The sequence below is a fragment of the Echinococcus granulosus genome (assembly GCF_000524195.1).
Source record: "Echinococcus granulosus chromosome Unknown EG_S00002, whole genome shotgun sequence".
Classification (NCBI taxonomy): Eukaryota; Metazoa; Platyhelminthes; class Cestoda; order Cyclophyllidea; family Taeniidae; genus Echinococcus; species Echinococcus granulosus.
The window spans coordinates 490,993-502,921 of record NW_020170382.1 but is presented as its reverse complement, the minus strand read 5'-3'; the positions used below and the strand labels follow the sequence as shown (position 1 = coordinate 502,921).

At 42.8% G+C, this 11,929-nt stretch overlaps 2 protein-coding genes across 2 annotated transcripts; both read left to right on the top strand. All coding sequences in view use genetic code 11, as the record gives it.

Moving 5' to 3' along the window:
- Positions 1-708: 708 nt before the first annotated feature.
- Positions 709-2,772, top strand: EGR_00450 (E3 ubiquitin-protein ligase; the record flags this gene model as incomplete). The annotated part of the gene is made up of 5 exons (XM_024489699.1): positions 709-1,524; positions 1,597-1,852; positions 1,959-2,125; positions 2,338-2,468; positions 2,748-2,772. 5 exons carry the CDS (start codon positions 709-711, stop codon positions 2,770-2,772), a joined length of 1,395 nt encoding a protein of 464 aa, XP_024355696.1.
- A 2,099-nt stretch (positions 2,773-4,871) lies between these two features.
- EGR_00449 (Beta-soluble NSF attachment protein) lies at positions 4,872-6,601 on the top strand (the record flags this gene model as incomplete). The annotated part of the gene is made up of 4 exons (XM_024489698.1): positions 4,872-4,960; positions 5,579-6,041; positions 6,118-6,295; positions 6,432-6,601. The coding sequence occupies 4 exons, from the start codon at positions 4,872-4,874 to the stop codon at positions 6,599-6,601; spliced, it is 900 nt and encodes a 299-aa protein (XP_024355695.1).
- Between the last annotated feature and the right edge of the window lie 5,328 nt (positions 6,602-11,929).

The window sequence follows — 11,929 nt, the reverse complement described above, 5'->3', positions numbered from 1 at the left end:
ACATATGCCACGCCCCAAAATTAACTGTGTAGGACGAGGCTTGTTAATTTTCTCTTCTACTCTTTGAACGCCCAAGGCTGATTTGGTTTTGTTATGTTTATTGCCTATGGTAAATGTGGGAGTGAGTACAAGGTTAGGGAGGTTTAGTCACGGAACTCTTCGCCAGATTGTCGGATATTAAGCACTCCTCAGTTACAGATTCCATCTGGCTACCAGCCTCCTTCCTACAAAGAACATTCAAACAATACAAGTATTACACACTGTTAGCTTAGTTTAAATAAAGTGGTGTGTCGAAAGGCATTAGTTGCATTGCTTAAAGTTCCGAATAAAAAAAACAGAAGTTTAGAGCTATTGGAACCATTACACACTCTCATAGATTATTAAAAAGATAAAATGGGCTCCATCTTTAACATCAATTGTTAATAAATTCTTCTTAGCAACGGCAAAATTGGCTTACCAATTACAGCTTATTTTGTCACCAATGCCTTACTGTTCTCTGCCCTTTTAAATTTAGAAATACACTAACAAAGCGCGGGTTTATTTTTTTTGCTTATTAGGCCTGAGTCGTAAACTAAGGTTTTTACAATTGGTTCTAGAGTTTAAGTTTCTTGCTCCTGCTCGCGCTCCTTATAAGCTGGTCGGGCTTCCCGTATCAGTGTGCAAAGGCTATCGGAAGATTAAATATCACTGGAATATTTGGTGCTCAGTATGGCTGACGTAATACAAGAACTTATAAGGAAGCCTCCATGTCTCTCTCCGGAATTTATTGCTAGTAAAAATAGGAAAATGGCTCTTTTAGAAATGAATGAGCTTGTGAATAAATGCAAAGGCCGATTTAAGATCCATGATGCCAATGAACTAGCGGGTGAATATAAGGCGGAATATCATAGAATACATAGCGTGTATCTTTCGGGCCCTCCTATCCGACGCAATCTCAAATATTCGGACTTGTGCATATTTGATTCTTCCAGTGGTGCGGTGACCTATGTACTTACATCCTTACCGCCTATTTTCTTCAATTTTCAACTAAATGGCGATTACCCACATGATCAAAATTTTGCTTTCTGGATTGAATCTGCTTGGCTTCCATCTATGCTTATCGAAGTACTTACGGCTAATTTGTCCAATGTTATGGCGTCCGATTCTAATGACGGCTCTCTTAAGGCCTGTTGCGAATATCTTCAAAATGTCGCTCTCTCGTCTTTATTTAGCTTGGGCGATCCAAATTCTCTGGTAATAAATGCTATTGAACTTTTTGATAAACCTGAGGAGCGTTTTCAGTTCGTTGAAACCTTGATCGACTTCGAGGAGGAAATGCGAGACAAAGAATTTGAATTAGGCACGTATGAGTGTCCAGTGTGTCTTGATAATTACGAAGGTACAGCATGCATACGTTTGAGAGGTTGTGGTCACATTTTCTGCAAGACTTGCGCTGCCCAATCTATTGCTGAGAGTGTGAAAAGTGGGGCTAACTCTGGCTCACCACTATGCGCTTCGTGTGAAAAAGAGGTGCATCCAGTGGAGGTAGCGAACCATTGTCTTTTTGCAAAAATAAGTTGTCGCAAGACGTCTACTTAATGCAAAGTTCCCTTTCAGGTAAGACAGATTGTCAGCCTCGAAGTCTACGAGCAATACGAGACGATGCTTCTCAACCGGACACTGAGCTCCATGCAAAACGTGGTTGAGTGCCCCAATGAGGATTGTAAAAATCCACATGTCATGTTGGCTGATGATTTCGTGGAGGGTGTGTGCGCACAGTGCATGTTTCATTTTTGCGCAAAGTGTCGACAACAGTTTCACCCTGACACTGCTTGTGTCTCTGGTCCCCTTGCTAACTTGAGTCCCGTGGAAGGTACTCATTCTCTTTCTATCCATTTATTCATTTATTTTTAACGCCTAAATCATGTGTAGAAATGGGGCAGGTGTCTGGTTTTTTTTCTTTTTTATTTCTCCTGTAGCCCGTGACTTAGTCGAGCGCTACGATAATGCCGGGCCTGACGGCAAAAATATGCTTGAGACGCAGCATGGAAAACTCAATATCCTCAAATTGATTCAGGAGGTAGCGTCGAATACTTTCATCAGTACCCAGTGTAAACCCTGCCCCAACTGCAAATCCCCAATTTTGGTGAGTTCCGCCTCTTTTTTGCGCAAAAAAAATGGTCGTGGACTGCGTATTTTTACACAAACTAATGCCCCCGATGCCACTATCAGCCTGTTTTTCTTTTTCTCCGTGCGCATATACATCCATTGGCTTGCTTAGAACTGCAAGGTCTATAATGAGTGTGGTAGTTTGCGTCTCTCTCCCCATTCACGTTTATCTCTTCCGTTTTAATGCAGAAATACACCGGCTGCAATCGTGTGATGTGCTCATCATGTCGGAAGAATTTTTGCTGGATATGCTTGGTTGTCATAGACACCGCAAATCCCTACAACCACTTTTCTGAAGCTAGCTGCAAGCTTTGGCAGAAGTGAATTACCTGCTCTCTGGGTACTCACCCCGAGTTTTCATCATTTCCTTCCACTCAAGACCATGCCTGTATTTAATAACGAATATTTTCCTCATAACTAGCTTAAGCATGGACGTCATTTTCCATTTTGGACTGGAAAATCTTTTTCACATCGAAAGTGAGTAGGTACGAGGTAAAGGGTGTTCCAAAGCCTTCACGAACTAGCAAGAAGATGTTCTGTGCTGGTTAAGGAGGTGTATATTACCGGTTGTAATACTTCGGTGTGTACATGCGTTTTAGAAAAATGGAGGCTGCAACCACATGACTTGTCGCAGGTGCGGATACGAGTTTTGTTGGCTCTGCTTTGCCCGATACAAAACTTGTTCATGTTAGTGCTATCAAATGTGCTCTCTCTTCTAATAATTTACACTTATACCTCCACCCTCCTTCTTGTCAATGGTGGTTTCTAAGGTGCTGTACACTTTTGTGCAATCAACGACAATTGGGTTTTGGGCAAATTAACAAGTTAACAGAACTTATGCTCCTTGGATTTTGAATGGCCCTCCGTAGTTCAATGAATATTATATTGGCTAAGATGTGCACAAGATCCGGTGACCTAATCTGACTAATAGATGGTACCAAAACCGGTTGCGTATCAAGGCTGGCTGAAAACTGCCGTAGGAATCTTATCGCACTTACAAATGCGATAGGCAGTAGACAAGTTATCGTAAGTGGGAGTAAGACCAACATGCGTGCAGTAGTAAGAGGACCTATTTAAAATTGGCAAAAAATCGACCCGCATACGTCTCCATTTCCTTCAAGAAAAGTTTTTGAATTGCCAGACCTAAGTTGGGTGTGGCTAGAAGGGCCTACGAAATAGCACATGCGGATTCCTTGCGCTAGTCAATCATTGCGGTAGTCGACGCAGAAGGGGTGACACAAGCACAGTGATAGTAACTGTGACTTAATGTTAGCAAGGATCAGCGTCTTTTTTGGCGGTCTGCAGTAATACTGCGGTGTGTGATTCAGACTAGTGGTGGGTGAATTCCACGGGGGTACCTCGGTTGAGTAGCAGAGATGTTAAAAGCGCGTTGCCCTTCGAGTTGAGGCAGTAAAATTAATTTTGGGGGTTTGGTGTTAGGCCCCGAGCTGTTATTACCCGAGTGTTTTTGGGGTGAAAATAATGCGACTGGGGCCCGACATCCAGGATGACATGGTACATCATACTAAGTCTTTCTCGAAGCCGTCGTGAGGTATACCAAGTTGGGAGGCGGATTAATAAGCTACAGAAATGGGAGAACTCGTATAGCCAACCAAACATTGAAGTAACCACCTAATCGCTGCAGCGACCTCAGTATAATCTCAGAAGCAGTGCATTTGGAACGGTCAAAACTTGTTATAGCAAATTGTACCAAATTGTACTACTAGTTTTTCCTCAGTAAACTAAGGGATAATGTTACCAGTTCTACATTAGCTGTCTGTAATGCAATTTCAGGGTGGGGTGTGCGGATTGAATAATGGTTCTGGGAAATCTCCCACAAGATGATTCTAAAATTAGGCTACCAAATTTGACGTACCAGGGGCGATTCCTCTTCACTTTTTAGCCCTTTTTAAACAATTCAAATGAGTCCATTTGTAAATTACTATAAAACAACAGGTCGAGTGCAACGAAAGTGCCTGTAAATACTGGGGTTTGTTAGAGGAAGATGTTAAACAAACAAATGAACCAAATAGGCCTCAAATGAGTGCATCTTTTTTAAATAAGCACAATGAGAATTTGTTAAACTTGAATGCCGGAATGAGTAGTTGTAGCGTCATGGGACTTTCTGAAGACAAGAGAAGACAAAATACTCGGGCAGAATATATATTCAGCGCAGAGAAGGTGTCTGGGCTATTGGCATGGCCCAAAAGGCCAGCCCACCAAGCGAGGCAGAAGGGGGCTAATTCAAAGTACAGAAGTGGCTCCTCACCAATACCAGGGGATAAACCACTATCGTTTTACAGTAGCGACTGATTATCTTCGAAATATGATGTTCCCTATGTGCAACAAAAATAACTAAAACATATTGCAAGAATAATCGAGCCTTTTGGGGATATTCTGTACTCACTACTGTAAGGAGTCTTTTTTGATATTATCAATAGTCTGCCTGAAGAATGACTCTAAAAATCAGGATTCAGGTTCTAGTGCTATGTTAATTTTATCACCAATATGGCATATTTAGGCATTCGTCTTAACACATTAGTAACACACCACATTTATTGACGATTGAAAATGCAAGCAAGCTGTTATAAAATAAACTATTTTTTAATTTGTGTCCTTTTTTTTATAAAATTGGGCTTTTAAGGTATGAACTAATACTAACTATCATTCAGAGCCTATTTTCAAATTGTTGGTTTCGGGCCGTTACGGGGTCAAGTTGCATGATGGATGAAAATGAGAGGAAGGCTCGTGAGTACATAGCCAGCGCTGCTAAGCACCCAAAAGGGGGATTCTTCCGTTCACTATTTTCAGGGTTCGTAAAGTACATTGGTATTTGTCCTCGTAATAGCCTTCTTGCCAAGCGGCAATGTCGTATTTAGATGTTTCAAAAACGTGCAAGTTCTTTTGAGATGATGTCACTATGAGTGAGTGAGACCCGAAACGTTGAGATCCGAATAACATAGTTGCATCGTATTGGTGTTTTTTGCAAAGCCTATTGAGGAGCCTTTGCAATTTGGATGTCCTGTTTCATTTCACCCTCTTTATTTAAAAGGTCAAGAGGCTAGTTCTGTATGATCTTATGATGGGAACACTGATTTTAGAGTACTGTATTACTGATTTTTGCGCGGCTTCCGTTTGCTTCACTGGTTAGCAATCGTTTGAACTAAATCATTTCAGCTTGAAGTAAATGTCTATTGTACTACCTCTTTTGTAGTGCCATTTAAAAAACTTGACAATGTTTCTATTCTCACTTGGGACTCGAGTTATATCCTAAGAAAAATCCAAGAACAAGTTTATGCATGTATTAGTGACATAGGTATTATGACCGTAGCTTCTTCCCATTTACCTACTAACCGAGGAGCTGGAGTGTAATTTTCTTATTATTATGCTTTGGATTCAAGTAAGGCTTCACCTCCTCCTTCACATGTAGCGGCTCTGACGGAACAGAAGAGCGCGTCGCCCTCTACGAGCGTGCAGCTAATTGCTTCAAAATGGCCCATAAGTGGCAGGAGGCCGGAGACGCCTTTGTGCAAGCCGCTGAGCTGAGCGCCAGCAACAAGTCCCAGTTGGATGCCGCCATGCACTACGTAAGCGCCTCTGTAGCCTACCGCAAAACCGATCCTAATCGTGCTATCACCTGTCTCACTCGCGCTGCGGACATCTACATCGAAATGGGTCGTTTCACCATTGCCGCCAGGCACCACATGACCATGGCTGAGATTTACGAACAGGAGCTGGCCAACGAGGCTGAGGCTTGCAAGCATTACGAACGGGCTGCTGACTTCTACAAGGGTGAAGAGTCTACCAGCTCGGCCAGGAAGTGTATGCTTAAGGTGGCCCACTACTATGCCACTTCTGGACAGTTTGAGAAAGCCGCAAGAATTTTTGAAGAGGTATGCGCCTGTCTGATCACTTTAATCGACCGCTTCCTTTCTTTTGAATCGGTGCAACTTTTTTTGCTTTTCTAAGGCCGGTGTATCTTCAATGGACAACAAGCTACTGCACTACGGGGCCAAAGAGTACCTCATGAAGGCTGTAATCTGCGATATGAACTACGATATTGTGAAGGGTCACAATACTCTTGAAAAGTTTGAACTAGACTATCCCATGTTTTGTGATTCACGTGAATGCGCTCTTCTTAAGGCAAGTCCATTCACGTGATGAAGACAACCACAGATGAATTTTAAGTTAACCGATAAGTGGTTTCTGTTATTAATCAGTTTATCTGAAAGGTCAAATTCATCGTCTTTGCTGAGATTATTTTACTGAATTACTACGAGTAGAAATTGTTCAATCCTTGCAGAAAGTTGATGAAGCTTTGAGTTCTGAGAATCTGGAGACCTACACAGCCGCCGTGAAGGAGTACGATAGTGTCACACGACTGGAGCCTTGGATGACTGAGATGCTGCTAAAATTAAAGAAGACCCTCAGCAACGAGGAGGATATCACTTAGTTCGTAGCGTTTTGTCTTGTCTCAAAGTGCATTCCCTTTACAGTGTTGTTGACTTGTGTGTCTGTTACTACTGCAGTGCTTGCCCCATTCCTCTTCTCTTCAGAAGTATTCTTGATGGACTCCCTTCCTTATTGAACATTGTCAAAGGCATAATTCTTTCAGTATTCTCTCTATTTATGCCTCCCTCGAGGTGGTTTGCACCAAGAAACCTTTATTTATTAATCTTGCTACGAGACGTAAGTTTTTAATTGCTGGTTAAATCCTGGCTTTGTAGTGCAGTAGTAGTGACATGTAGCGTCGTGAGGTAGGATTTCTGCCATCAACGTAAATCAGGCCTAAGAAACCAGCAGTATAGATGTTGAGCAGGACTCCATGTAAAGTCATTGGAAATTGGGAGCATAAAAAAACAAAGTGTGACTCGGTTTTATAATCCTCTCTTTTTGAGTGCTCTTCTAGGGGCTTCCCAAAATAGTCCTCCCGCTTCCACCCCCACAAAGTAGTCGGGTGAGCTAAATCCATCCTTGAGTCAGGTACGAGAATCAGACAATAATTTCCACCGGTCCTGCAAGTTTTGACAGATCAGTCTTCACAGCTTGCTTACTCAATGCGTTGTAAGAATTCGCGTTCTACAGCAAGTGTATTTTGTATGTTTGAAAGCAGAATTGTTTCACAATCCATACCAAACAAAGTTTAAACTCATAGCTGCATCCATTTTTCATTCCAACACCTCATTGTTTAACAATCTAGATGATGCCAAGACAGGTTTGGAATATTCTCGATTCCACTTAACATGGGGTGATACCAGGTCCTCTGATTATGGTTATTTTTTTACTCTCACGATTGTAATTAGTGCTTTAAGGATGACTTACATTTGTCCAAACCTTATCTTCATCTTTTACTGTTTATTGTAATTAACTCAGGAGTGGGGTGGATGCCAGAGGTTGGCCCGGTTTCGATAGCACTCCTGACTTGCGTCTCAGTAAGCTCTGCCATCTACAACAGATGCCCTTCCTCTGCGAAACTTTGGTATTTTGCTCGGCCGGTGAAGAGGGTGATTCCGCTGCCACCCTGGTAAGATTATGGGCTGTGTGAGACTTACGAATCAGAGGATAGGAATTACAAAATCAGTAGCATTGACGAAATGAATGTGGTTACATGTCAAGTTGCAGTGACTACCATTGTTGTATGGATAATACTCTTGAAAGACGAGCATCTGGCCAAACTGTCATGTAAGTCAAGTGAGCCATTTAAGGCGATGGTGTAAGCATCGAGGCATGGGCAAACATAGACGACAGTCGCGTGTCAATTAATGAAAAGGCGCGAAATTGGGGAAGGGGTTTTGTATTCCTCAGAATTGGTTGCATCATGTTTTTCTGATGCAGTCTCTGCATTTGTATGTGGATCGTGACTTCGCCTTAAAACCGGAGGCTTCGAAACAGCGTATCCACTAAAGCCCTGATCTCTCGGAATATTGCAAGCAGGCGTGAAGGTTTACTACATTACCCAACCGCGGTGTCAAAAAGGCCACCTCATTCTTGGTCAACGTTAGGGTGCAGGGCTAATGGCTTCTGCTAAGCACCATCCACATAAACTAGGCATATTTTTATTTCGTTTTTTGGCATTACAAAGTCCAGTTTAGTCATCTGGCTGGCTACCTTTTAGACGAGATCGACTCCCGTTTCAAAGTCTAATTTGGTGTTTCGTCACAGCGCGCGGAGATATTGCAAGCTGAAATAGGCATGACTAATTCTCCACATCAGAGGTAGGTAGAAGTACAAGATCATAACCACTTTTGTTTGTTAAGTAATAACAGGTACACAGTACTGGGTGGAAGAATGAGATAGGGATAGTCATGTTTATTGCATTGTTACATCAACAGAGGCTGTCAAATTGTCACATCACCCTCCAATTGATCGTTTTCATCCACCATTTGGTTACAGTGTTGGTGGTGGAGGTGCTTACACAGGGGTACTTGTCCGAGTAAATCACCGATTGACCACCACTGTTTACTCCGGTTGTCATTGTGGTCACAGTCACGAACGGGTAGGCGCGTGTTGCAAAAAGCCACGGGGACAAGATGCGCACACTTATGGGCGCGCACACTGATCAGAGCCCTCTGGAAGCATTTAATCACCAGCTCTTGTGGCTGTGCCTTTACACTTCCTCCTGAATGCTTGGCAAGTTCCTATTTTATCCCCGATACTAAGTAATTCAGTGCTTAATCACAGGGACTAAGACGTAGTTGTCTGTACTCGAGTTAGTGACGCCAATGCTATGAGAGAGACGAGTCTAAATGTAACTTATGTGGGGGGGGGGGGGGGAAGAAAGACTAGTAGCAAAGCCCTGTACCTCCAGTGAGGCGGCTGTTTTACAGAAGACTGTAAGCCTTGGGCTCTATTACGTGAACTTGTTTGAAATTTAAGCATGCTTATGGTGTCGAGAAGGAGGAATTGTGCTGTTTATCAAGGTCACTTCCAATTGATGGGCACAACAAGGTCTGCGTATTTCCCGCCTAGACTGCAATAAGTTATCCAGCCTAGCAGCAGATCTGACACCATTTGATGCAGGGATAATCTGACATAGCAGCGTTCCACCTTTCAAGTTACCTATCAAATGGACTTATACAATTTTTACTTTGAATTCTGGAAAACGTGCTTGTGATGGCATCAAGTGAGGTGTTTAAGAGTTGTGGAAAATAAGGAGCGTCATCGAAAACATATTTTTTTATCAACTCATTTTTAGAATGTTCCGCTCAAACATGCCCCTAGCCGTGACAAAGGTAGCAGGCATACCTGTAAGGGCAAGATGTTAGGTTTTAGCCGAGAAGTAAGCATCGCGAAGCATCCTCAACTACCTGAACGGGTTGTCACCACCACGTTAATGTCCGGGCTACCACGAAAAGCGGAACGGTTTATGTGCTAGACTCCGATAATGCGAGTTTACTACTTTTGATGATCGATGGAAGCAAATTATTAACGTACCCTCATCTCTCTCTCTCTCTCTCTCTCTCTCTCTCTCTCTCTCTCTCATCACACACCTTGCAGGCAGATTGCGTAGTTCTGGCGGAGCGCCTGCAAAGCAACAGACGGCATCTTTTTCTCTCTCTCTCTCTCTGCTCCCAGCCAAATTGCTTGTGTATGCAATATAACCGAAGAAAGGCAGCTGGGCTAAAATAAACAGATAAATTACAGAAACATCTGTTTTAAAGGAAAAAAGTGATACATAGATAGCTGTTAGCTCGATTGTGTTTGAGGTGAAATAAATATGATGGAGTGTTTAGGCCAGTTGGGGACTCCGGGATTAAACCTTTATAAACAATGTCCTGCCGTATTAGGCCAAACACCGCGGATCAAGATGAGAGACAAGCGGTAGTTTTTGTGTTGGTAAATGAGATCAAAATACCTGAACCCACGATTATCAAGTCGTAAAGAGGAGCTGCAGGACGGTGTGGCTGTACGGCACACCCACAGTATGTTTGAAGTCGGTGACTCCTTGGGCTCTGATGATCTCGTTTCCCAAACGCAGCCTTAACATCAAGCCAATGGAATGCCTGCAATGGGGAAAAATTGTCCACGAGAAGGACTCCTGTAAGAAAATGAAATCACTTGTAGTCATTTGAAATTCAGGAAAGCATGACCGCTTCCGACACTATTGACAACGCCTTAGGATGATTAGACTACAGTGACAGATCTTCCATCTTTTAAAATTTATTCTTTTCTTTTATTATTTCTTTATTGCTTCTTATAATTCTCCTTTATGGCTTCAAAATTCGTAAACTTGGAATATTTGGTCCCTCTTGACGTAGCCCCTTAAGGTTAATTGATTTCTTGAGGTTCGTCGCCTCAACGAAAAGTTACATCATCCAATAGAGTGACTGCTACCATCGATCAAGATAGAATTTGGAAGATATGATGGTGCGCGAGAGTCCTACGGTGAGCCCTGGTTGCATCAATGCTCGCGGGCCTGCGTGCAGCCATTGCACATGCCAAAATAACCAGGGTCAAACGTTTAACGCCAGTTGCTCCAGCTTTTAGCAAACTCCCACATGGAAAAGCCGGAGTGACCACCGCATTGTAACTTCATCGCTCAAGTGGAAGTGGTATGAATTAAAAAAGAGCAATTTTCCTCATCTATTTTTATTCAGAAATCGCCACGATGCGGTAGGATCAAGGGATGAGATGGTTCAGCCAGATTGGTCTAATAACCATCCCATTTCCTCCCTTAAGGCGAATCATTTCAAGACACATCAGACTGGGCGATCATGAAATGGAGCCACGCAGGTTCAAAAGGGTAGGTTATTTTGCACCCAGTAAAGGAGGGGACCCCCAAACAGGGATGCTATTGGCCCTGTTGAGTAGGTAAGACAAGGAATATGCATTACAGACAGTAAAGGAATAAATATTTCAAGTAAAACAAATAAAACATGAGAACACTCTTAAACCGTGTAATCGCATGTATCTCACCCATAGTGCTGATTAATTTGGGCTCCATTTCTAAGTACTTAACACGGAGTGGAGGTGAATTAGTCCTCTCTACAAATTTTCCAGAGAACACTGAAAGCAACTCATCCTACGCAGAAACAATCTCACTTACTTTTTCTCCTGGACTGAAATGTATCCAATAAGGAAATTTTGGCCATCATGTGTGTTTTACGGTTTTACGGGTGTGGTGGTCGTGAAAGTCATTTGAGATACTACTACAGCGGTAGCACACCGTTGATGTGGAGGCTCTGGCCGATTGTACATGGCCAAATGTGCGTGGATGTGCGGGCTGATTCTGCCAACAGCATGAAAGATTTGAAGGGTGGCAGTATACGTCAATAACAAGAATAAACTGATTTATGACACGGGGTGTGTGTGCGACAAATTGGGGGGGGAGGGGGTGAGCAGAGTTCTGCTTCTGTCCTCCCTCCCTCTTCCCCACTTTTGCCTCCTCGTCTGTTTAGCCCCTTTCATCTCACCGATCCCTCTACTCCTTACTCATCTCATTTATTTGGCTGGTGCTGCTGTCGGGTAATTAAACGGAAAAATACCCAAAAGCGCGGAGTTTACGGGTCTGCGTTTTAGGATTGTTTGGAAAAAAATACTGGGGGAAGATTAGATTTGCGCATGATTTTATCATTTTTATGAGCCAATCAGATTAATGAGGTACAGACCGCCTTAAAAAAGGATGTTGTGAAGGGTGCCGCCTCAGCAGATTTTCATCAGTGATGACTTGGTGATCGAAAGTAGCGCAATACTTTAAATGTTCTTTTAATTCTCGGTCTCAAAAATGGAGCCTATTTTGAGCGGTCTGGTCTCCGGACCGAACTTGTACGCCTTAATCCCT